This window comes from Anopheles marshallii, chromosome 2 (genome assembly GCF_943734725.1).
Source record: "Anopheles marshallii chromosome 2, idAnoMarsDA_429_01, whole genome shotgun sequence".
NCBI classification, from domain to species: Eukaryota; Metazoa; Arthropoda; class Insecta; order Diptera; family Culicidae; genus Anopheles; species Anopheles marshallii.
In genome coordinates, this window is record NC_071326.1 from 15,908,147 (window position 1) to 15,935,407 (window position 27,261).

The 27,261-nt window shown below is 45.8% G+C and overlaps 2 protein-coding genes across 2 annotated transcripts in view; one reads left to right on the forward strand and one right to left on the reverse strand.

Moving 5' to 3' along the window:
- The window catches only part of LOC128718872 (cadherin-89D), a 29,076-nt gene extending 23,889 nt beyond the window's left edge, over positions 1–5,187 (reverse strand). Inside the window, exon 1 of the mRNA XM_053812487.1 lies at positions 5,118–5,187. Within this exon, the coding sequence (XP_053668462.1) occupies positions 5,118–5,187 (70 nt within the window). The remainder of the gene's footprint in view (positions 1–5,117) is intronic.
- Positions 5,188–14,863: 9,676 nt separating this feature from the next.
- Positions 14,864–27,261, forward strand: part of LOC128708768 (collagen alpha chain CG42342) — an 85,439-nt gene continuing 73,041 nt past the window's right edge. The window contains exon 1 of the mRNA XM_053803748.1: positions 14,864–15,518. Within this exon, the coding sequence (XP_053659723.1) occupies positions 14,864–15,518 (655 nt within the window). The remainder of the gene's footprint in view (positions 15,519–27,261) is intronic.

A 27,261-nucleotide genomic window follows, 5' to 3' on the forward strand; every position in this document is an offset into this window, starting at 1 on the left:
CGCGTAAATTACTCACACGATGCGAAGCTGTCCAGCCGGTGCCGGTTGGGCAGTAGTTTTTCTGGAGCAAGTGGACTTAGTTCGCCAGTTTATTACAAGTGAAATGGGTTCAAATTTGCCTGCGGGTATTGCCTATGGTGGATCTGTCGGCTCAGCGAGTGTTTGCGGTTGAGCAGGTTACAGCCACAGTTGGGACAGACCGCCTAATTAGAAGAATGTCCGTCCGTAGGAAAGCAGCGGGAAAGTAAAGCGTTGAAATTATGAGATGATTTGCTGGGAGTTACTTTTGTAGCATAGGTTTAGTTTGTGTTCTGTTTTGTAAATATAGCGGTGTTTCTGTTTAAATCTGTTTGACAAAATGAATATATTTCACTAATTCCGTTATGAAATAAGAAGGTCAGAAACTTCACCTAAATTTAGACAGCGAAACGGAAAACATTTCAGAATTTCGATGAACAAATTTCCAATTAATTAATTATGTTTTTGATTAATTTTAATCTGCAGAGTACTCCTCCTACAAACACCAATGCCCAAGAGGAAATAAAAGGTTGTGTCTATATCATGTTTATTGCTAGCTTGTTAATTAAACTCCTCCTAAAATAACTTTATTGTCAAACTTCGTCTGACATTAAAAACCCCAAGACATCAAACCACACCTACACCGACTTTATGCCGGCAACTTCCCATCACACTTCATCATCTAATTCCACCCAGTTTCCTAGCTTCCCCATCTAAACACTATCAAAAAAACCGCACGCGATCGTTAACCCACCGAAAGCGATCTCCGACCAAAGTGGGCTTACTTTCCTTCACTAATTAACAGGCATGGTAACTTGGTAAAAGATGGCAGCCAGCAGTGTCCCAATGTCTTGCTGGTCGCTTAGGAGCGCCAAATAAACTTCAACGTCATACGCACACGCACACTGTACCAAAGTGTGGCGCATTAGCGGCACAGACGAATTTTGCGAATTTCGTTGTGCTGTGAGATGAAAATGTTGGAAACAATAGCAACAAAAGGGAGAGTGGATGGAAAAATGGTAACAATCGGCAACTCGGGGACTCCGAAAAAGGGAGAGAACGAAAAAACAAAAAGGAAAGTATTTTAATGTCGCCCACCAAAGTTTGCAAGTGCGTTTTTTGGTATGTGCGCGGCGGACGAATACTATCACATGGTGCTGCGGCTCCATCTCTGCCACCTCGTTAGAGACAATCTGCGTGGTTCGCAGATAAGACAAGTCGTGAACTTTGGTGCTTTCCGTTAGGAGCAAAGAAAACCCACAATGTGAGAGCGAGAAACGCGACCACTAATGGGCGAAGGCGAAGGTAATAATGGTAGCAGCAGATAATCGTTTGCAGGTGGTTGTGTGCGCCGGAGTAAGGATGAGGTTTTCATTAACCCTCCACCTCTGTTTCCGTGTGTGCAGTTGTGACAAATTTCCATGCCCTTTACACACGAGCAATGCCACGCACGACCATGTGCACCTGGAGCACATCGGTACGGTATGTGGCACGGAGAAATTTCGCTCCATTTCCACCGGCGATGAGGGCACTTTCAGGGTCGAATGTTGCACTTTGCAATTTTTTTGTCCACATACAACCACATGAACATACCGAACCGCTCGAAAACACCCATCGGTACGAAGATAGAACGAGCGCCCGCTCGGTGAGATTGGTCGTCACAGACAAAAGGGAAAATCCGTAACCGCATCTTGTGAGAATGGAAAGCACCCAAGAAGCAGCATAATGGATGGGAAGGATGGGAGCAACAAACACAATACGGTTCATATCTGTAATTATGAACACCTGTCTACGCCTCCGTTCACACCTCCACCAGATTCCTACGTTCTGTTTCGATCTCTTCGCCCACTATCTCGCGCTGCTTCACCGACAGATTACCGTCTTTTGCGCTGTTCTCCTACTCGATCGTACAGCGATGGCCAAATCGACCAAACTTGGAATGCTGAAATCAATCATCGCAATCTTAACTTTCTCCAGCTTCCGTTCCACGCCCTTCTGCCAGAAGCTTTACTGCCGCACTGATGGTACTTATTTTTATCCATTTTTCATCACACCAGCTGTACAGAACGGGGCATCGTTGAGACGCAGAAATATGCGTACTTGTGCGATTTTTGTGCTTGCTCCGAATACATATATGAGCAGCGAGCCCGTGGCGACAGCACGTGGAGGCGGGCCCTGAAGTACGGTCTGGTACATAATGGTGTACGGCCATCAACGAGCTGGCAACTGCTGTACCGCGTTCTTAATAGCAGAGCATCGTTCTAGCGCGGGACGTGTTGATTGTTTTATGAACTCGCGAGCCCAAGCACATGGTTTCGAGTGGAGCAACGGAAACATTATGAGCTTGTGCGAGTGCGTCAGCTGACGTGCAAAGGAGATTTTAAATTAATTCCTGTAGCAGCAGTAGCAGGAAGTGAAGATTGGTTTTGTTTATGGGTTTGCAATAAATGGAACAGCGTTTTGTGAAGTTTTTCATACAGCAATGAATGTCCAACGCACAGATTTCTAAATATAAGTGCTAAGCATAAACTCTTATTTTATCTTTCGAATAGAATACTATCTTGTCGTCTTTCATTTTTATCAAGGTTCTTGAAATTTCAAACATTTAAAATTTATTCCGCATTCTAATATCTATGAAGGCTCTTGAATCTCAAAAGATCTTCAAATCTTCAACGAGTCAATATTTATTTGCGATTTTAAAATCCGTGCAAATATGTAATCTCAGAGAATTATGGAATCTTCGAAGATTCATTAACGTTTCAAGATTCCTGAATCTTCGAAGATTCATCCTCTAGTAATCTTCAAGGATAGAAAGTCTAGGGATTAGTGAGAAACGACTCATGATTCGAATGGCTATTTACTAAAGGTTCATACAAATAATTTGAAATTGCTCAAAATGAAAGTGCAACGTTATTAAACACTGCTATTATCATAGACTGTATATCGATTTTCCCTCTGCCTCATTCTTCAATTATCTTCCAACAAAAAATTGTACTTAAAACTGAAGTGTTAAATACATTTAAAGTAAATTGAAACGATTTATTTATCACACTCGCATCTGTTTCGCTCCACCAATTGCTGTTTCGCCAGTTTCGGCAGAATGGTAAAAGAAACCCTGAAGCATCTCTAGCAGTTGTACGTTCGTTAGCACTTCTGTCCCTATCGATGGGCATACGACTGAAAACAAAATTTCAACACTGGATTCGATCGAAAGTAAACTTCATGATTAGCTGTAATTGAATTCGAAGGTGAACATTGTAATTCACGGCATATCTCATGGCGTCCACCTTGAGCACTTCCTGGTAAACCATCATTCGTAGGTCCAAGAATAAGCCACCAGATACACAAGCTAACAGTGTTTTCCCGGAAGAAAGGAACTTCAAAACACGGAAGGAAGGAAATTTTGTGGGGCCAATTCCGTTACTATTCCACGATATGTTCTGGATGCTGGCAGATGGAAAGTGTAAGCACACCGGTGTAGCCACATCGGGAGAAAGTAATTAATTTATCAACTGATACGGGTTTCCCGTCCAACGATTAAAAGTAGAACTGCTGCAACAAAAGGCAGCATAGAATGGTGCGTGAAGCCTTCAATATGACCCCGCACTCGATACAATCGATTTGCGTACCATATGATCCCATTTAGGTAATTGGACGCGCGAAAGATAAGACAAACAACAGTGCTGTGCAAACAACAAACAGTTGATGCGATTGGAATAGTATTGTGGAAAGTTTGAGTAATGAAGATGATGATGATTGTGCCGAAAGAATGAAACGCGTACGATCAGCGTAGAATGGTTCCGAGTGCCGGTTCAAAACGGTGCACGCAGAAATGGTTGGAATGGTTCGTTGAACTTTCGTTTCGTATTTTCCGTTTTCCCCGGCCGCATCCAGCCAGAGGCTTCATGCAGGCTATCGGGTGCTGCTTTTCACCAAGGATGACGATAGTTAACCCACCCACCGCACAACAATTTGAAGAAGGAAACGCTATTATCCTGTGTCTAACTGCTCCACGCAATGCGCACTTATGGCAACGACTCGCCCTCTTTGACCTTACCCTCCTAAGCGAGGGCGGCAGAAGACAATCCACCAATAATAATAAAAAACCGGAAAGGACAACACGTTCCGCATTTTATTTTGATTACATTTCGTGTCGGCGAGGAAAACTTTGCACTCATTTATCCATCGCCCCAGGGCACCCGTCGGGGTAGAATTTCCTACTTGGTAGAATGTCTTCATTGCGCAAGGAGGTGCGGTTGGAAAATTCAGTTTTTGAATGGTACGCTTTGTATTGTTTCACCATTTTTTTTTTTGGCGATGGGTACCCTGGCAGTATACATAAGCAAACGGTACAAGGAAAAGGTGGAGTCAGTAACTACGCGCTCGGAGTGATATGCCAACTAGGGCTGGGCAAGATCATTTGCACCACCAACCAAAGGGGACAGCGGAATTTAGTGCCGCAAATGCTCGGGGGTCGAGAAGCATTGAAAGGAAAAACAAATGGCATCACTACGTCGTCACCGTACCGTACTTTTCTCTGTACGCCCTTCGTGTGCGCGCAATTAATTACGCACAATTTATTGCGCGTTCTTTTGCAACACTGACAACGTCACCGTCACAGGACGCATTTGCCAGTGGTGCCGTGCGGCCAATGCTCAATTCCAAGTATCATTACCGGAGGGCTGCCTGGATCGGATCGGAGCCGACACCCGAAATGGGTCGCCGTGCCAGCCGGTTTGGGTGTCTTGCTCCAGCATCATCCAGCCCGAACGGTGGGCCGGAAAGGAAAATGAAAGATAAAAACAATTTAAGAGAAAACATAACAGTACCGGAATGGGGCAGTTGCGTCTTGATTCCGGTCAGGGAAGCAGGAAACGTAGCCCGTTGCCCCTTTGGGGAAGCTACCAGGTTTAGCAAATCCCTAGCCTAGACAGCACCAGCCTCTGCGTGACGGGCGCACTGGATGAAAGGAAAAATGTGACACACTTATGACTGCTCGCGACCGACCTGCGACGGTCCTGCGGGATCTCAACGGCGAGAACAGGTTTTGTTTTGCAAACCACACTTGCGAAGTGTGCCCCCGATACCGTGGTACTAACCTTGATTCGGCTTGGTCACGCCAGCTAGGAGTAGCAGCAGAAAGACGGTGATCCTGCTGATGAACTTCATGGTGTGGTGAATTTGTTGGCTGCTCCGGCTGGAAACTCTTTCACGAATTCGGTTGTTATTTATTGTATTGGACAACTTTTAATCTTCACGTTCGTTTCCCCTATTTTTGGTATCGTTTGCTGTTCCAGTGAACAAGTTAAAACTAAACGCACCTAGGCACTACTCATAACTCCCCTCTTAGGCGGGACACTAATATTGCACTTGATGTTGCGGTTAAGCCCAACTTTCAACTGGTAATTTCTCCATTTCACTTGCCAACTTCCCGGTTTTGGCAATCGCTTGCGAGTTGTTGCACCTTCGCTACTGCCATATCCACGCACTTTTCCCTGCCGAACAACACTAATTTTACACTTATCTCATCATCGCGTACGACTACAGATCAAGATCCTCCCGCTTCTCGAGGAGCACGCCGGACACGGGCACAAAACAAGCAAAAACGAGCCGCACTATGTTATCTTTCGGTTTTGCCGGACACCGGTCAATTTCGCACTTTACCTGGTCGTGAAGTTAAAACCACACTTTACGCTCAAAAACACACCGGGATATTCCACTTTTTCCTCCAACCAATCTGATCTGATGTGATCGCGTAATCTGCACCACTTCTTGATTGCTCAATCGACAGCAGAAACGCTGGCGAGCGCAACAAAGAGCAACAATGATCGGTTCGAGGGCTCTTGTTCGGGCAGGGCAGGCACGCACGCAAGCGAACGGCCGGAGAAAGGGTGGAATGAATGGTCACAGGTAAATCACACACCACCCTACCACGCACCTCTTTTGTTCCGCTACGAAGGGAAGTTGTCGGCGCGTCCGATCGGTGCGATCGTCTAACCGCGAATGCATCGGTCGCACACCGGGCAGAGCCAACTTTGCCAACCGCGGTTGGATCAACTTCCGCGAGTTGGATCGAGATGCTGCGAGAGTCTGCACAGGTAAAAAGCCTTCGCTTTAAAGAGCCTTCGCACGAAAGTCACTTCACGCAACGAAGAGAAAGGTGCCGAGAGAGAGCGCGCGATACTGCTGGGCGGAGAAATGGCTCGTTGGAATGTGGCTTGCTCAGGTGAGACTTGCTGAGCTTTTGCAGGTCGAGGTTGCAAAGCAGGTGCCACAACCTGCTGGGAAAATTGGGCCGAAGTAGTAACGTAGCTTTCGATGTCCATCTTCCATACCGTGGTTTGCGATCGGAGTGAGTTAGCTTTTCCAGCAGCAACGGAAGTATTGTCGGTGAAACAAAAGCTTTCTACGAAGCTCTTCTGAGGTTTTCCTTTGTTGGGTACTTCTTGGACGTAAAGCTTTGATCGTAATGATCTGGTGCCGATGGAAACTGTGGATATGCTTGTTTTGGGAGGTGTTTTCAGTTTCTTGTCATTTTAGACTTGTGGATTTTAATAACTTAAAACACAAGGGCCTGAAAGAGTAGTATTTTTCGTTATTATAGCAGCAGGTTTTGTCTACACATACTAAAACAAACGTATGTTTGAACATTTTTTTGTCGAACTCGTATCGGAAGATTTCTACAAATTTGGCTATAGTAATGGTCTCAGAGGTGGATATCAGTAAAGAAGCTAAACATGTTCAGTATCAGTATGTTCTCTCTTTCTCTCTCTCTCTCTCTCTCTCTCTCTCTCTCTTGAAGTTAAAATTGCAAAACAGCTTTGCCGTTCTACTTTGAATATGATTTGCTTAGAATCCAAATTTTGTCATCATTTTTCCCATGCTTCCGAGAAAATTTCAGCCTTTTCTCATAATTTAACGAAATAAAAAATGTGAGATTAGACATTTGTTGTGAATTTTACTCTGTATATCAGATAAATTTAGGTCAGCCAGAAGATGTGGCATTTTTTATATTTCAGTACGCAAAATGGCATTTCTTTTACTGAAATTTCTCTTTTTCATCTTTTTCTTCTTTTTCTTGTAACTTTTCTTCTAACTTCTTTTTCTTCTAACTGAAATTTGAAGAACTTATCAGGAAACCGAATAATTAAATATATTTCGAACGCCTTAACGAAAATGTTGAACAATAATTAATGTCTGAAGACATATTAATGGGTTCAACAAATTTAACTGCTCTAATTGTGTTTACTTCCACAAGCAAGGAATCTCTCAGACGCCGTCTGGAACCTCGTTTGAACATTGCAATAATCAACCCTGAATCGCTAATAGAACAGAATCGCTTCTTCACTGCAGAACTTTTCTTGTCTTTAGTGTCTTGCGACCGTCGTGCCGATTGTCATAGCGCGTAGAATAACTATAATTACTTTCCATTTTCACTGCCATTTCGTAGCAGTTGTTTGAGTGTTTCCGTTCGGTCGGTTTGGAATAGTCGCAGGAGAGGGCGGAAATAAATCGACAGCTTTCTACAATCCCTTCACTACCACTGGGATGCTTCTTCTCTACGCCCCTTGTGTAGGGTTGCGCTGCAGATCGGGAAAACCCCATGAACTTCTGCTGCAATCCTGTGGCCTTACGCGTTTGCAGCATCGTTCCGGGTGACAGTTGAATATTTCTTTAATGGACTTCAAAGCTACCAGCCAATCCAACCCGACCCCTAAGACCCCTGGTCTTATCCTTCGCTGTAAGACGAATTAATTGCATTGTCGTCTGAATGCAAATGAGGTTGATCTAAGTTGTTCCCAGCATCCCAGTCCAGGTCCTTTGTTGCCGTCGAGACGGTGTGCGTCTTGCGACGGGAAATAACAAACCGCTCCCGTTCGCTATTTTAATGGAAGAGAAATTTGTACCACCTTAACTTAGAAGACACTTCAAAAACCAACGCCAGGCGAATGAGTTGATAAACGCACAATGGCGAAGCACAACCGGCCGGTTCGGTGTTTCTAGAGCACAACGGGTTAGTGAGTGCACGGCAAGAGCACACCAGAGGAAAACACTTTCCCGCACCAACGATACTTTTTTTTTGGCGCTGCCGATAAGAAAGTGTTTAAGAAAGTTTAAAATTTAATTAGCATACATGTGCCCTATCTTCGACGGGAAGAGCAGACGGGACCGCGCAGTGCCGGAACGGGATCGGCAGTGTGGGAAATGAGCCGCTTAAAATAAAAATTATCACGACCTTTACCTTGGTGGATACGTTTGCAGGGCGCTACGCTAATGCCAGTGCCCCCGGGGCGTCGTGTGTCACTTTCTGTTGCCGGAGACGAACACAATTATAGGCGCACCGGTAACGAAGAGTTATGGTACAACTGTTTTGGATTAGGTAGGAACGTCTAAGCTTGTACCGCGGTGCGTGTGTATGTTTATTCTTTTCTCTCGTCAGTAACATCTTTAGAACATTTGTAGATGGATGCGTAAAAATTGGTAAGAATTTTTAAGAAGAGAACCATTTATTTTCTGAGAGTCACGTATTACTATCAGGAAATGAATCAAACTAAGGTATATTCCTGGTCCTTCTTAATATGCTCAAAAGATGTACAGGGCTACTAACTTTGAAGGATTTTTAATCCCGTATGGGACGACGACCAATAAAGTAGTAGCTTCAAATTTTTCCAATTTACTCCAACTCTATTAAGGAAATACGTGAGGAATTGACATTTGCTGATTGATAAGTAGCCAATTGTTTTTATTTCGGTTCAACGATCAGACACTGTATTCAGTAGGAATAAATCTTTATTTTATAGAACGTTTTATTTTGACCGAAACAAGAAACTCCACGTGCCAATTGTTCTCTCATCATTTTACTGGTACTTTGGTGTTTCTTGGCGCTTCCCATAACGCTTTGGCGTAGGACGAAACGATGAATTATGGTGATGATTCTTATCCAACGACTGAAATGCGAGCGATAGCTAAGAAAGCACCAACCAAGTGCAAGCGAAGGAAGTCAACTCAAGTCCTTGAATAATTTCCAACTGTTCTAATACAGTCCGGAACATGCTGCGGGCAAACAGTTTGGTGAAAATAAAACTGCGTATAAACAACCGTGCAATCGGAAGCAGAGTTGGAAGATGAAAACCGTATACACACACACACCGTACGCACAAGCACGGCCTCCACCTTGCCTTCTACATTATTCACCCGCGAACAATTCGCAAAACCTTACAGCGTCTTCTTGGTGCCAGGAAGACAAGAAAAACGGAGCAACGGTTCGAATGATGTTGTTTTGCCGTAGCGCGTGAATTTACTCCTTCTTTGGGCCACGTGCCCAGCGGGTTTCGTTGGTCGTCACCTCCAAACAAAGACGCACGAGGTTAGCGTTTGGGTGGTACCTTATGCGTTTATATACGCAGCACGACAGAAAAGGCTGTGAGCGGGTCGGGTCAAATGAATTATGATGAGTGAATCGGGGGCGAGAGACTGGGCGAGCGACCCCTCTTGGCTGATTGCGCATATATCCGCATTTGATCTTTGTACCATTCCCGATTGAGAACGTTGTTTGGTGGTAGATATCCTTCCACCTTTCGAACAGCGCAAAGTGGCCAAAGAACGGAAGACGTGGTGGAGATCGGGGCAAACCATTGAATAGAGTCTAATTATGCGGGTAGGCTATTTACGAGGTTGGGATTCTTTCGTTCTGCGTCGCAGGCTGAAGTGACCGTGCCGAATATGTGCGGCTATAATTGAGCGGCTTGTTGGCCGCACCGCACACAATTGGTCGATGGGAAAGCAGGATGCGTGTGTAATGCCACCCGACGGAGAACACAGCAGTGCTAGCGGTGCAGCATACTCGGTGGTATTGCTCGTATCACCATTTACCCCGTATTCAAAGCGAAACCCGCGGTTCGAGAATAATGTTTTGGGCAGCAGGAACAGACAGATAAAATCAGCTCTGAATCTCTCCCGGCCCCGGAAAGCCAGCTGGTCAACAGAACGAAACCCAAGAGACCCGACGGAGGTGACGGGAAGTCATTCGGCCAGTGAAACGTCAAGCCATCTCTTAGTGCGCTGCGATGTCGCCGTTAATTTAGTCCACACGATGGCATCAATTGAGAGGGAAGTAACCACTTGACGGTACCGAGAGAACACGGTGCACGGTTTCGTGATTCTAAGCGGGAGGGCCCCCCAAAGAACGCTTCTTTAAACGCGCTCAATCGTACGCACAAACCCCTCGAGATCGCGGTGATCGCGCAGCTGATCAAAACAGATGCGACACCGTACAGGCACACAGGAAGATGTGTAAGCAGCAATGTGTTTTGGGAACTTTTGATCTGGAGCTGGAAGACCGAACGCGGTAAGAACCGTGTGAAAGCGAGCGGAGGTGACCAAGAGCACTGATGCGGTCCGTATGTAAAATTGTACATGGAAGACATGAAACACGCCTTTTTTGATGGCTATCTGACATGGAACAATTTCCCTTTTACAAATTAATCCAAATAGACTTTGTTGTTGGTACTTAGGCCTACTTCTCGGAACAGATTCAACCCGGGAACGGGTTCTGGTTTAGCAACAAACGACTCTATAAAAAAAAAAACACTCTGCTGCAGGAGATTACACAATGTACGTTAGGCTAGACGGAATACTATAGAATGGATTTTCTCAGAAAAGCTGAGATACATTTCCATCTTATAAGATTTTCCTTTCATTTACTCTGGTTAGGTCATTCTGATGTTATCTTATGTCACTAAAATATACATTATCAATGTAAACAATACTCACTATTTGCGTACCAAGACGTGATCCCCAAAAGCCATCAATCAATAAAGCAATAATCAATAAAAAAAAAACATTTTCAATGCCGTGCCACTATTGCTTTTATTCACTTCACGCTTTTTTTCCTTCTACAGCATTTTCTATTCATCAATCTCCTGCTCCGAAACGCGGCCATTCATCGTTAAGCCACAAAAATCCCCATTTTCACCCGTCATTTCGGTAAAGGGGGGGTGGGAGATGGTAAAACACTTTTTATCCTTGATTTTCGCTGCTGCTGCACGTTGAAACGTTTTTGGCCACAAAATTTCATCCCCCACCGCGCCATGATTATTCCCCGGTTGATAGCATCGTTAGAACGGAGTTCGCCAGCCACACCAACAGCAACAGCACGAAACACAAACATGACGGCGGCCTTCAGCACTTTTGACCAATGACTGATCATTAAATTCACACCCACTTCCTCTCTGATTGGCAGCTATTGAAAATGTCTCATCAGCGCTTTCCTCATCGCGCCATCGAAATTGGTGGATTGGTGTGCGCTATAAATTTTCGCATAAACCTTGAACTTTGGCGGTATCCTCCGGCATACCCGTGCGACGAAACGCTGGCACGTCCTGCTGGTGACATGTTAAAATTTCCCATCCCATCCACGGAAAACCGGTTGATTTGCGTAAGTCAGGAAATTGAAGCGAATAAGACCGCCACCTTTTTGGCCTGTTTTCGTGCTAGGGGACGCAGTTTTGCCCTCGATCCGGATTTTTACGGTCCTCGATGCTGTGCGAAGGAGTGCAAAATTAAATCATCCATGCTAATCAGCCAGTCGTAAATGAATTGAAAGAGCTAAGCTGTAATCCTATATATAAAACAGATTTTGTTTCTACTTTAGCCAAAAAATGTCCGTCTCCGTCTTACTGTAATATCTTTGTGCTGCATGATTTTATAAACAACTTACAACTCTTGTTAACCGGATTCTTAGACTTTCTCTAATTCTAATAGATTCTAATTTTTTATTATTATTTCTTTATCTCACCAGTAACACTTCACTCTATGCATGTTCTTTAGCTTACAAACAATAATCTTATTACAGAAATAATGAAGGCAACTAAATTGATTGCCATACCACACAAGCATGCCTGCCTGTGCGAATGTATCTCAAATATTTGTTTAATCAGGGCTCTTGCATGTACAGAGGCAGATACGCTCGTTACCAGACGCTTGCCGCTACATCGTTTGTGCAGTAGCATCCCGTCAACTGTCGACGACGACCCATCACGGGGTGGCGCATTAGGGCTTACTTATAGGTGCATAATTAAGCGTAAACGATCCAATTCTATGGACTGCTGTCAACTATAACGTTGATAAGCGCCCACACACTGCCAACCTGCAGCCACGCACGATAGGCTAACTCTATTCTTACGATTTTCATCTTCAAACAATCAGTTCCTTTCAAAGCATTAAGACGTACGTTCTCTCATGCCGAACACCACACAGAGAGAGAGTGGTGAAGAAATTGCATCAAAAAGTCAATGAATCGTACGATACGATGTCGAGATACTCCGCATCGCCTTACCGTTCCGAGCGATTAAAACCTGGCGCTTGTTGCATCTTCCGTCCGGTGCTGGAGAGATGCTGCGATAATTATGCGCTTCAGTTGCATATTCTCCCGCGTGTGGCAGCAGATCAGTGGCAACTCGATGCTTGGTAATGGTCCGGACTGCTACCAGAACGTTCGGTTGGTTCATTCTATATAACTTAATCAACACACTGCGTGTGTTACAATGCATGGAGTCTTGGGAAATATGTCCAAGATTGAAAGGATATATTAACTTAAATTTAAATTTTAAATATTTTTTGGGGGAACAAATGCAGCTCTGTAATATTTTAAAATACTTTGATTTGAAGCTTGAATTTATCTACCAAATAAATATGACGAACTACTAATAAATCACAGTTGATCATTTTAGAGTACTTTACAAACAAATAGTGTTTTTGATAAAGTTTTGCAAAACGCTAAAATGCATGGAACTGGCAGCACTGCTACACCGACCCACTGCACTCACCAGCGTTCGGGCAGCACTCAAGCGCGGGTTCCCTCGTCGTCGTGAGTGCAGCTTCCGCACAACGATGGGTGAAGATAATTCAAAACGATTGACTTTTATGTTTGAATTTTTCCTTTCTGGAAAGCATGCACCATCCCCTTTTTTATGCAGGATGCCCTCGAACTCGTGCGAGATTTGGCTTACTGCTTCCCACCGAGATAAGGCTGCCGTTTGCGGAAGGAGCGAACGCGCAAAGAACGTACAATAAAAAAACGCAAAAATGCAAATTGAATGCTGCAGGAACACGCGGCCGACGTTCGAACGACGCAGGGCTATAGCGCGCTGTACGTTCGGCTGAGAGAGCAAAAGCGTGCATCGCTATACGGGAGATCTGTGACGCGCAGGAAGAGACCCTTTCTGTGTGCCACCGGTCGGTCGAGAATGCAGTGGAATGGGAAGGGCTTGAAAAATTATCAAATTACATGCATCTTTGCACCGCGTACTCACCTTTCGGGCAGGCGATCGAACGATCGCGAGTGGTGTACGAATGGTACGGAAGACAATTTCAAAACATAAAATCAAAGTGGGCAAACACAAAAAAATCCCCAACCCATGGAGAATCGCGACAATCCGGTGGTGCTCACTGATCCTGGCCGATATCTCGATGTACTGCGATGGGAGTAAAAATCGGTGTGTGGAAATTAAAATATTACCTTTCGGCTGCCTGCTACGTGCAGCGTTACAAAACGCGCCGGCATTTGCCAGGGGCGATGAGGTAGCAGCAATCGATGATGCTAAAACGGTTGGAGAAACAAATAAAGAAGAAATGGGCTTTCTGTAGCAAAGGAGCGGAAGCGGCAAATGGGAAGGCACAGTTTCGGGCACAAACTACCACGGGAGAGGAACGCCATCGATGATTGCTTTCCGTCCTCTGATGGCAAGGACACGGCAAAAACGATCCCGCTGTCGATGGAGTATCAATTAAGACGATGTTTTGGCTCGATCGGTCGCACAGTGATCTTGAGGTGATCTTCCAATGACATGAGTTAGAATGATAATGATGCTATTGAAAGTATTTTTATGAAGGATTATAATATGACAAACCATTGTATTGAAGCAAACGTTTTTGTTGTACGTATTCTTAAATTTTCCGACGCATTTTCTACGCAAATTCAAATTAAAACCACTTTTTATTTATTTTCATTTATTTAATAATTTTAGCATCCATTATACAATCTGTCCCGGTACATCAACCGGCTGAATAAAAACAAATTGTTGATCTGCTTTCATAGGCATAAATCATGGCCATGGCCATTGCGCCACGGCTATAGTTCGCGAAACAAAACAAAAACCATACCCAAACGAAGCTGTGCGAACCATTTTCCGGATCTGCGTTGACGGTGAGTGCCCCGCTGCCCGCATGTGAGTGAATGGAATGCAGACAATCTGGCACTCACCGATGCCTTCTCGCTTATTTTGCCGAGCGGGTGAAGTTCGTGTCGAGTGGGTTGAGTTCCGTGTTCAACCCCCAGCCTGGATGCGTGCGTGAAATTCCCGTTCGAACGCAAGTTTCGTTCAAAACTTCGACCGAGAAGGGTGCGCGTGCTGGGCGTTCGGGAAACCTTTCATCGTAGTTATTTCGCGCCCACAAAACATTGTCGCGGTTCGCGCGAACGTGTCGTGTATGACCGTTTGAAGGTGTGTTAGGCGTTTGTTCCATCGGTGCGTTGTTCTGTCGCGTCCTAACTTCAATTGAAGTGCTAACAAAGTGCTCGGTGCGTATAATATTGTGTGTCCGCAATAATACAAGATTGCAACAGCACGTGCAGCGTCGGAAAAGTGACGCGGGAACCGGCGCGCAAGCCAATGAAGGCCCGATAATGGAAATGGTTCTGTGTGTTGCCGGTGATTCAGTGGTGTGTCGCTCAGTGTCGTGCGTTCCGGCCGTGCCCTCCGCATTCCCGGTGGCTTCCCATTTTCCCGCCGTTTAGTGTTTGGTGCGTGTGCGTGTGTGTGTGTGGAGTGCTCCCTAATGCAAGATGGCAACAATCGCAGCAAACGTATTGAAGCGCAGTCCGGTACGCGAATCGGCACCGCAGCAGCGCGCGGTTCCGACGGGTGAAGTGGCGGGTGGGATGGAACCGCTGGTGGTTGGGGTGGGGCCCGGTGTGTCCGAGGGAGCAAACGCCAAAAAGTGCAATGCCAAAGTGAGCGGTGCGTTCGGCCGAAGAAAAGGCAGTGGCAGTGGGCTCGAGGGGGGCCGCAATGCCAAACCGTCCGGGTCGGCCCACGCACCGTCGGCCCACTCGCTGATCAACTACCTGTTCTATCTCATGTGCATCACCGCGCTCGGAGCTACCGTGTACTCCAATCTGCGCCAAACATACGTAGAGGATAAATTAAGTAGTTTAGTTAGTATCGAAGACCGGCTCAGCCTGCTCGAGGCGCAGGTGAGCGATGTATATAGGAGGATCACGCTGCGCAAGATGGATGGTGGGGCGGCGGCAGTAGCGGTCGCGGCCGGCATTGTGGAGGAGGTGGAAGAGGAAAGCATGTCCGACGTGGTGCGGAAGATTTCGCACCAGATCGCCGAGTTGCCGCGAATGCGGCGCGACCTGTCCGCGCTCAAGGTATCGCGAAAGGATCGACAGGCCGCCATTCAGCAGATCGGCAATGAGTGCATGTGTCCACCAGGTAGGTGACCTTAATCGTCCGTAGTGTCTTCAATCAATTCCACTACGGTGTAAATATTTAAAGTGCAAATTAAAACAATTGCCATGCGCTAGAGAATCCGCAATCTCTGTACTAAGGCACGGAGAGATAAAATAAATCAACTACCAAATTAGATCTATTGCGAGTAATTAAGTGCGCTGACCGGAAGGAACTGGTTGTGTTCATTCGGTCTTACGAACGTTCTTCCGAGAACAAAAGGATTGTGTCCGATGTGCGACGAGCCAAATGACACCAATTGCCGGCACAAATCCACCGAGCTGATAGCGTTGTCTGCTTCGGACGACTTTGACCGGGTGGAAGGGTTCGTTGGAGGCAGAGCAGAAGAAGCTCTAATCCATTTGCTTTGTATCTTCATCAATGGCTCCGAAGGAAGTGGTGGAATAGGAATGTTATCCTGATTTCTGGCTTGTTTGAAGTGATTTTATCTTCTGATAACCGGTTAAAGAAACACCGCACATGCTGTACGGAACGGAGCCGAAACGATTCCAAACAAAAGACACCGTATCCGGTGCCACAGACAGAGCGACCGTTGCTTGTTTATCGTATCCTTGTCTCGGGCAAACGGGAAGCAATACACGTGCAAGAAATAGCACCGAGCTCCAAGGACGAAGTGGACAGTATCGGACTATTAGAATTAATCACACTTATTAGCGCACCGAAACGGGAAAGCGGCAAAGACTGGCCAATCGAACTGAAACCAAACCGATTATCGTGTGAGTGTGTGTGTGTGTGAAGTGCTGTGGGAGGGAAGGGAAGTGGGAGAATAGGGAAGAAAAGTGTCCATTTTGCCATCGGACACGACTGTCATCGACAGCCGTTGTTCGTATCGCTTTGCTACGGAGTTCCCATTCCCGGTTGGTGAGAGGTGGAAAATTGATTTTTCCCCAAACAAAGAAGCATCCACCAGCTACCGAACGCCATCACAAGCCGGGTTTATCTACTTTTGTTTCTTTCGTCTCGTGTTTCATCGCTTCCACGACGGTGCACACTCGTAGCCGTTGCCGGTCCACTGTGTCACTGCCATCTTTCGAAAGGAACATGCTTACAATCGAGTGTTACAATTCTAATAAATCAAATTATCCGGAAACGATCGGAATGGTAGCGCTGGATGCCGACACAACACAAAGGGCAACATGCGTCCGACAATGTCCTTCCGTTCCGATCGTCCACGCTTCCCTACCGGACAAATAAACACACATTGTCACCCACACTCACAACAACACATAAATTTCTTTCCTCCAAAGTTTTGGGGTGGGCGACAGGATATCCGGCGCAGGATGGGAAGGTTCGGCGGTGGACGCAACAGCCATGTTCACCCTGCATGGAAGAAATCTACCCGATGCTGGCAAGGGCAAGACTGGGCTGTTGCTTGTACTGTAGTGCACGTCCGGAGACATGCCGCTTTGTGTGCCGAAGCGGACAAAATTCATCCCCAACCTATGCGGGGCAGGATTCGTGCAAAATAAGCACTCAATCTTCTAATCCAATAAAACCGACGACAGACTGAGGCACGATGGCACCACCGTTACGGTGGTGGTTCAGGGAACCGGCAAACCCCCGGTGCTTGCACGGTTGGTACACCTTTCGGGTGTTGGCGTGGGTGGATTTTTGTTGTTGTGCGTTGTCAAACATTAGAGGTCATAAGACGTGAATTACAAACGCAGCAGGCGAAAGGCGAAACATCAACACGAACGTGATACAGCGCAACGGAGAGCAACAGCAACGGAAGTTGTAATGAACGATTAAACGATTGGCAATTTGGCGTGTGTTTTCGGCAAGCGCAGAAGAATAAGAAAGTCGATCGGCAGATAATTTGACGAGGGCTACGAAATGGGAAATGGGGTTCGATGTTCGTGAGACAAGTGTTTCCTGTGCATGATCTTACGGTCGAAAAGCGGTTACGGTTATGGTAGACGGATGTGCCACAGCTGATAAATTATGTTTAATTCTTAACCTTTGTATTGAAATTAATTGGAAAGTATTACATAACTATCCGCTACCGTAATCGGTTTTTTTATCATAATTTCCGAGATAACTTTATGAAATATTAAGACATCTTAAAGTTAACTGGTAGGTTTGTCTGTTTATTTTATAACTGATTTTAGGAGTTACACCTAGTGTTATATAACTTGTGGTTGACATATATTTTAGAAAACAAAACACTAGAAGAAGTGAATCAATTGGGATATAAATGCATAAATGTAGGGAATCTTAACTTACACTTACCTAACTTTACTTGATATTACTCAAACAAGTGCTTTTTTATTACAACAACTTATAGACTTAGTTAAGAGTTCACTTCTGTTTGATTTTTCAGAGAAGAGAAGATTTAAAAGCGAAGTTATTGGATATATTGTAGATATATTTTGGGCTAATATTAGTATAGAAATTCTGTGCCAGCCAGAGATTTTAAGTATACATTTCTGAAATTGGTTTTGTGTTCCGATCGACCGATTGACGACTCTGGCGATGCATTGTACAGGATTGGGTCTACTGATTTTGTGTGTAACAGTAGTTTCATTATAGTTTTACTTTCTTGTACATTCAGTAATATTGAATTCTGACCAAATTAGTGCTTTAAATAATTCGATTACATATCGTTTGCTGATAAATAAACTAATGAATTTGATAAGATTTTTATATGAATCTTTGCTGTTCAGACAACTAATTCTGTTGAGGATATTTTATTTTATCTCCTTCATGTTGAATTTTCGACTCAAATTTGCAAAAGAATTATTCCAAAAAGTCTTGAGGATTCGCGCGTAACTGACGTTAAAAATGGCAACATACCCCGAAGCACTCCGTCCGATTAGATCACCAATTTTGACATCGACAACTTTATCGATTCATTGCTGGTTTGCACTGCAAAAGCAGAAACAGCCATCTGGAGAAACGATGGCCATCAGCGGTCTACGTCGAGCGTGCTGAGTGCCGTGCGTGCGTCCGAGGCGGAACCCAGATAAATCACAAGCAATTAATCAACGATAGCGCAGCGAGTTTGCCGCCGCACAACTTTATCTAAACACCAGCATCACGTGCGGTCGCGAGCCCTTTTTGCCGGGACGAGATGCGTGTTTACGCTTAGATTTCTGCACCGAAGGACCAGATAATTTTGCTAGCCTTTTTTTCGTTTAAACGCGAGTTGTTGGAATTTTTTTTCTGGACGTCTTTCGTCTATTTCGCGTTGCGGGCACCTGGTCTATTGCTTCGTTTTGCAAGCCAACCCGAACGGTGCACCTGTGATGTCCGGTGGTCCATTGGGATTGTGCCTAGGTGTTGGTGATTGAGTTTGTTTTACCGTGGTTTTTTTTCACACACGTTCGTAATTCATCTCCTAGGAGTCTCCATCCTTCCGGACGAACTTCCGTATTTTTTTGATGGGGGAACCCTCCAAACGGTGAATCAAACGGGCTGGCAGGGATCCGTTTTTTTGTTTCTGCTTTTCGAGTTTCCTGCCACTCCACACCTGATTGTTAACTTTTACGTCTTTTTGTCGGTCCGTTTCGGGGCCTTTTATTTCTCGTGGACCGGTCATGGAATGGATTGAACCGCAACACGCCGGCAGCTATTCGACGACGAACTTCCGATCGAAACACGGACCACACGGTCGTGCCGGTGCCATGTGCTAAAAAGGGTAGCACTTCCGTTGGCAAAACCAGGGCCTGTGGCAAATGTGTGCTAGGGCTGGTTTTGGGCAAAAGGTAGTGTGAGTTTTTTTCGTCTGCTTTGCTTTGCTGTTGTTGTGATCGAGTAAACCGTTGGTCCCTTTACGACACCAACGAGCGTTAACCTACGGGAGATCGAACCAATGCCATGAATGGATGATCCGTTGCCCGAAATGATTGGAATGGAGGTATTCCAGGCATCCGAAGGTTCTGCCGAAGCTGGACCAACCGAACAGGAAAACTCGAAATAACAAAAAAGGAGTCGTAACACGGAACCTAGCATCAGCGAAACGCGACAACATTTTGCTCTATTGACCGGTAGAGCGGTTATGACGGTGACGAAAAAGTGTTGAACAGCTCGGAGCTGCTGATAAGTGAATGGGTGTTTGGGACGGAGGAACTTCAAAACAAATACACTTTACGAGACGAAAGTTCACAAATTGGCTGGTGAGGTGGTAGTCTCAGCAAAGGGTGCTGTACCTAAATTGCTGTCCCTCAGATTTGGTTATCTTTCCGCTGTGGGGATAACGCAACAGAGATAGCATCACCGAAGGGTAAGGGTGCAGACAAGGCTATATTGGCCTGTCATTGGCTCCATTTAATTATTATCACCATTTTAATTATGTACATTCGAGCTCGACAGCGGGATAGCTTTTATATCGTTTGTTACCAAATCTCGTTGAACAATGACGTTCCGTTGCGTACACCATGCGGTGCGACACAAAGCCAGTGCTCATCTGGATTGGTTTAAATTAAATCCATGTCTAAAATTTATTGAGCACTCAACTACTCAAAATGTTTGTTTTATCTCTTTCGGTTCAACTCGCACAGCTTAATGTTTGACATTCCATGAGTCACTCGTTGTTGTGAGTTACTACCGCAACTACTAATAAATTGACCTTTCAGGATACATACCCCAGATCATCCCTTAAGCTTTGTTTTTCGGGCAGTATTTTTCCACGGCTAAAGTTACACACGAACCAGTAACTTTGTTGCTAAACCATATTTAATATGAATTACGCGCTACTACCGTACATAAATTTTTGCTCACCCAATGCTCAGTCAACACTGTGTACGTCCGCGTCCCATTTGCAGTACAAATCGCAAATACCGACTTCCATGCTGCGATCACCGCCGCTCATCGCATTAGACGCGATGCGGCACAAAGGTACCGGGTTTCGGAAGTGAATGCGCGGCAAATCATATCCATGGGTGGTGCCGGCCACCAATATATACCGTGGGTGTTTGTGTCTGTGTGTTTTTTTTTATTCGACCGGATTTGCTGCTTTACATGCGGCGCTGGTTTGTTGCTACTAACCCCGTGTAGCGCACCAGCCAGCACTGGAGATGTGTGTTGCGAGAATTCGGCAAAGCGAATTTGCCCGTTTGTTTTTATTAGCTTCTATTTTAGTATCCGTCCCAGGACAGGGTCTTGCTGCGCAGCTAAGCCGAAGTGAACAATTCAATTTGCGTACACCGAGCTCGAGGGTAGCCGGTATTTTTTCCTACCTCTCCCCCCCCCTAGATGTTTGTCCACCCGAATGCAAAGCCGAACGAAGCGCTCAATGATGTAAACGATCACCGGCAAAATCGGCATTCCACAGTGCAAAAAATGCGCTGCAATGGGTAAAAAGGAAGCGAGGCTGGGAGTTTATTAGCGGGCGACAACAACAACGGGCGACAGCAAAAATCGCATACTTTATGAACGACTGTCAAACCAGGTTATCGTGGTTACATGCGGAAGGATTTCCTGTGGCCGTATAATTGAACATTGGTCCAAAGTTCTTCGTCAGTGTGCGGGGTCTCCGAAAGCCATGGGCGAAATTTTGGAGCAGCTTTGTTTGTGAGTACCTATTTTTTATGGCCATGCTTTTTCGTCTGTCCAGCACAGTACAAGCTCATCTATCTTGGTTTCGTGATGTTTGCCGCAAAAACAATGCCATTTCTCCCCGAGGGTTCTTCAGAGGTTTCGGTGGAAAACCTCGGCAAACGACAGATAGCATGGGGAACAACGAAACCGTGGAAAAAAAAGGATGACGATCCAAACCCAGCGGGTGTACATAGTAGGAAAAACAAAAGCCCACCAACATCGTATCAGCTCGAGCTCCCAAACCCCTCTAGGTTTGGTGTCTTCGAATGCAAAAAGGACACCCAAGATTACATCTCCGGGCCCCCGGGCCCCCGTGTGAATGTCGCGTTCGATGGAACGGTCGGGAAAATTGTGAAACCAATTCATGGTGCATTGAACTGGGGATTTTTTTTCACTGGGGGACAGTCCAGTCGCGAATGGTGCTGAGCGTACTTATTCATTGGCGATAAAGATTGCCCGAGATGGCTGCTTTCGGCGCTTGACACCACTTGAATTTAGTATCCGGCCGAGACAGGGCATGACAATTTCGATGTTGAAAATGTCAAAAACACTTTTCACGTTATGGCGTTACACTTGTACAACTTCTGTGCGTTTTTTGTGTGTGTGTGCATACAACTGCATCGCAAAGTCTGGAAAGAAAAAACGATTAAAGGATTTATTTTGAAAACATAAACCACGGCTGTCTGCTCAACAGATCCTTCTCGATTGGTTGTACAATTGCTCTTCTCTCTATTGCTCCTTTTCAATCGACTACCCTTTTTTTTGCTTGATATATTCATTACAACTTTGCGACTCCACAAGATGATCCACAGCCGTTGCTTCTCCACACTTGACGTTGATTCCGGTGGCGTGCTGCAGCATCTCCAAACCGTCGGCGAATAATTTATGACGGTTTAATGAGTGTCATAACGTATTTTATCGCCTCGAAGCGTATTTCTGTGCACGATGAAGCTATTTATATGAGCGGCCCCGTACGCGCAAGGGCGTTGCAACAGGAGTGACAACTACATCTTCTCGTCACGGATTCCACGGTCCAGGACCCGGCACCCGTACCGAACTGGAAGCAATCGCATGTGTTATTAGCCGTAATTAAACGTTTATTTTATTTTCGTGCTTTGCTCTTTCGGTGCAGAGGATCGAAAGCGTTGCGTGTTTTACCACGCGGATTCAACTCGGGGTGCTCCTCGCGACACTCCCAGCGGTGAGTCTTCGTACGCGGTTCGTACGCTGAACGCGCAAAAAGAAATCCTGCTGATTGCTGCGCAAAAATGTCGGTCCCCAGTCAGCAAATGTGAGTTAAATGGTGGGGCCATTTTGTTTGCTGCCAACCCCCTTAGTTCCCGTTCAATCGTCCAAACGTTGATGAGTTCGGTATCGTTTTGCGCTTTTTTCGTACCTTACACTGTGGCTGTCGTCTCACGTGAACGTCTCCATCGTGTGATGCCGCATCTTCCAACCGACCACAATCTCGCGTCTCGTCTCAGTGGAACCAGTTTTAACCTTATGGAACCCCCCTTGGACAAGGATAGATCGGTAGGGCGGGGAGGGTATCGGAGGATGAAGAAAATTGCTTCCCGTGTGTGTGTGAATACTCGGTGTCAAAACAAATCTGAGCCGTCGAGAGTGCGAAGAATTAAGAAATCACACATCACAGCTGAGTTTGGTCGGCAGGTTTTCGAGCTCCAGCCCCATCTCATAGCGTTCCTATGTTGCTCGGTTGCTCTCGTTCTGGAGGACACCGCGGTGCGTACACATGAAGTACACGGCGGGTGATGAAGGTGATGATGATGATGATGATGTTGTCGGCCACAGTGTGCTGACGAAGGAAGTTGATGGAAGTCCGCACACGTACCATCGTACGCGTTAATGTAATCGCCGTCGAAAAGTGTTGTTTTGACGTGTGCTGGATATGACCCTCAGATTGGACCATTCGTCCTTTCGTCTTTGTGCGCGAACCGGTCCCATGTGCCCGCGTGTAAATGATCACACCATTTCCCCGCAGCTACAATGCAGCGTCAGCCTGTACGGGCGCTTTTCGGTTGCGTTGACAGTACCGGGAAACAACATTCACCCACGGCGGCTACACTCCTGTGTGAGGTGTGGGATGTTGCTTCCGTGACAACGTCCTGATACGGGTGAGTTTGGTGGACCAGAGCGCTCAGGGAATTTGTACACCCGTTTGTGTCTAAATCGTAGACATTATTGGACGGTACTTACTCTTCCAGTATTCGCAACGGAGTCTGGTATTACCGGGATGACATCAGTGATTCCGTTTGACATACATTTCGGTGCGTTTGCATTGGCGTTCTGTAAGGTTGGCAAATGATTATTTATCACTGCATTACTTAGTCAATATGAAGAACGTTCATTGCAATGTTTATTTAGCAACTGGATAAATGGAGTTGAGCGTGCATTAAACTTTGTATTTTATTTGTAAAGCCGCCGCGTCAGCTACACCTACAGAACTCCACGATCTCTTCCAGAAATCCTTATGCATTATTCATGAAATGGTAGTAAACGTGTTAAAAATATATTTATCGCATATAATGCGCACGCACACAAAGAACACTTAAACGCATCCTTCCCCAACCCAAAGCTGATGCTTATTTTTAGAACGATCAAGTAAACGCTCTGTATGCCACATATGGAAACTTTTCAAAATGGCCACAGAACCGAAGATAAATAATCATTCCGGCAGGAAAGTACAAACGATATCTCTTCCATCAGCCGGTCAGATGTATATTGCCCGCTTTTTATGCTCTTTTTCGTGGCAAACAGCGGCACGATAGCACGAATTCTCGCCCGCATTGACTCAAAATGTGAAACCGTAAAGCGTTATCGATTTCTCGCTCATCATTTATCATCGCTCAAACATATCCCACAAAATGGGTTGTACCATCTTCGTCGGTTATCTCGGCTCGACTTTTTTTTCGCCACAGCTCTGGAAATCCTCAGCGCAAGCAAACCCAACAGCAAATGGACCTTTAGTCCTTCCGCAGCATACGAAACGTGGGCCGACTTTTCACCGGAGAGAGTGGATAAGATAAACAGCTCGACGATCTGTTCGTGGAGGGGGTTTGAAATATTTTCTGCGTGGAGCGTTGAAACACTCGCTTTTGACCAACCGTAATTTTCCGACTCGAGACTGATACGACGGTGTGCGTTTGTGTGTCACACTATTTACTTCTGTTAGCGCGTGTCCTGATGGTGATGGGTTTCCGTAAGAATTGCAAAAGGGTTTTTGAACTTGCGTGTGTGAGTGAATTTTTTTCTGTTATTAAAGCTTCCACCGTAGAGCACACGAAAACCGCAAAGTGGCACCAAACCAACATGTCACGGTTGAGGGCTGCTTGTCCGAGGGATAAAATAAACATTGGCCTTGGCATGGTCACCACTACACGCACGCATATGCTTGAAAATACATCGAAAATGACCCGAACAGAGCGGCTTTTGAAAATTTCTTTCCGGTGCCAAAAACGAAACGAAAGCTGCGCTGCGTCAGATGCCACCGACATGAAAAAAAACCCACTCACAAATATGACAGACTTCATTTTCATCGGATTCTGAGTGGTTTACGGTGGGCCCGGGATGCATACGGGCGGACGGTACAATGGAAGTAATATGTTTATTCAGTTACGGCTTTCAGGGTTTTTTTTTCTTTTCGGACCGAGAATACCATGGTGTGACACCAAACTCAAGGGGTTCGTAGCATACAGCGACCTACGACCACCCTTCAAATGTCACAAAAGGTTGTGGTGATACGTTCCTTGGTGAGTTCCCGAAAATTTCGCTCGCTCAAAGCCACCAAACAAAAGATCTTGCTTCCTGAGCACCGGTGTGTGACTTCTTCGGGATGCTGGACGGGGAGCCCTGCTGCAACCCTGCCTAACGGAAGGGTGCCAAGAAATGCTGGAAGCAGTCACGCAACTCCCCGTACAAGCAGGGAAGCGGCACGTTTATTTGACATAAATTTATCTATAAACATGAGGAATGTAAATAGGAGCGGGCATTCGAGTACGGGTCAGGATGGCCACCATGTTTTTTTTCTCTGGTTTTGGATGGGTTGAAGTAAACGGAACCGGTGTTGGTGATTCGTTGCACGAAGGCAGGTGAAGTTGAGTTGGGCTATGCTGCCGAGCATAGCAAAAGTGCCTTCAGGGGCAATCGGCTTCAATTCCACACGTACACACGTGCACTCACTCATTTCTCGGTGAATTCTCGTCTATGCGCTACTACTGCTGCTGTAGCGCTCTGCTTTGCGATCACTTTTTCTTTATCGCGTCCCGATGCTAAAGCGCCTTCCTGTGTGGTCCCGATGGTAGATGCAGTGGCAAGTGCATGTGCATGTGTACCGTACCCACCCCAGGCCCAATATCATGATCGTAAGCCACTTGCGAATACGTTCGTTTCGTTTGCTTCGCTGCAGAAAACTCCGTACACGGCACATTAGGAAAAACGTCATAGAACAAAAGCATAAGCCAGTGTTAGAGTTCATATTCTTCTGCCACATTACTGGCAATTTGTTACGGATCCGTGCGTGCCCGCTGGTAGCTCTGGGTTTGGGGGAGGGAAGGAACTGATGCGACCAGAAGTGGAAACAACGGGATGCCTTCAGCAAACTGGCAAAAACCGCTCTGTGAACGTGTGGGCTCCGAGTAGACTGCGGGGGCATCGGCTTTCAGTGCTGTTGTTATGCCCATCCGCCCAACTCGCACCCCGGGCTTGTGGGTGGGCAGGCAATAAGGGAGGAAAAATTTAATAAATGGAGCATCTGCACCGAAACCGACAGGTTTTGGCCCCGAAGGATAGTAGCCGGAGTGGTACGAGGGTCGGAGCGTGCACATCGCGTGGCATCGTGGATCGTGGAGCTAGAAGCATTAGGTTCTGGTGGGCGAGGAATGTATGTAAAGAAACGACACAACAACAACAGAAAAAAAGGATGAATACAAATGATTGTACTTCGTACCGCACGGCCATGTGTGGGAGAGGATCTGTCTTTTTTGCACCCTCTCATGTGGCATGGCAGTCCGTACTTTTCCTACATGCAACATTTATGAGACACACGGGAAAGGAAAATGTTGCCTTTGACGGATGAAAGTTATGTTTCGATCAAACGGATTTTTTTTTCGCATCAAATTATGCTACTTAATGCCAATGCATCTGTTTATGGCATTAACTTGGCCAGGCTTTGGGTAGTATCTTCGAGGTATGAGGTTTAGTATAACCGTTTCACCTCTGCTATTGCCGATATTATGCCCTTACGGCCCCAAAAGCAATTCCAAAACGAAATTGTATGTCCATTTCGCTGGTAATGGTACACCAGAACGAATTGTCCCATTCCAAAATAAGAAAAAAAACAACCTTCTGAAGGTAAAAATACAATCTATGGGTCCCCGGAGTGCCATATAATTTCGTTTCGCTTTTCGCAAATTAAACGCAATCCGACGATTTCAGCAATTTTCCATTTTATGTACAAGAAGTGAAAGACGTAGCGACATCGCCCGAGGGCTAATTTAGCTTGCTTTGCCGCTATATTTTCATCTTTCGAGTTGTGTAGATAATCGGCCAGGTTTCGTTCGATTCATTCGCCAGCCATTGCCCATTTATTGGACCTTTGGTTCGCTGTGTGTCTAATTGGTGCGCAATGTTTGATGTTTCGTTTCGGCAATGCAACGGTACACGATGTTTATCCCGTTCGAAGGAACAATCATAGCAACAATCGACTGTAGACCTAACGCTTTGCCAGGGCTGCTAGGATATTATCTTATCGTTCATCTTCCTTTCCCTCCGATTCGAATCTGCCCGGTCCCGGCCGACTGGCAATGAGGTGGAATTGAAATTCAAAGCCATTCCAAGGCTGCCCATTGTAGGTGGGTGTCTTGTTTTTGCGTCTGGTTTTGAGGCGCTCCAAACGATTCCTTGCTCACTGATGTACCTCCCCGAAATTAGGAACATTGTTGCTCTCGTTGTGCCCTTCGTCACGATAATGGAATTTCAATTTCCTAGCGAAATGAGCTCCAACAGAAGTAGGAATGTCTGGCGTCCGTTTGATCCTATGGCAACCTGTTTTCATTATTGATATAACAGAAAAATAGCTACAGCCAGTCTAAGCCGTGCTGTTTGGTACCGGGACAATTCTTCTGTCCCGGGCATTTTCTTCCCGGTGAGC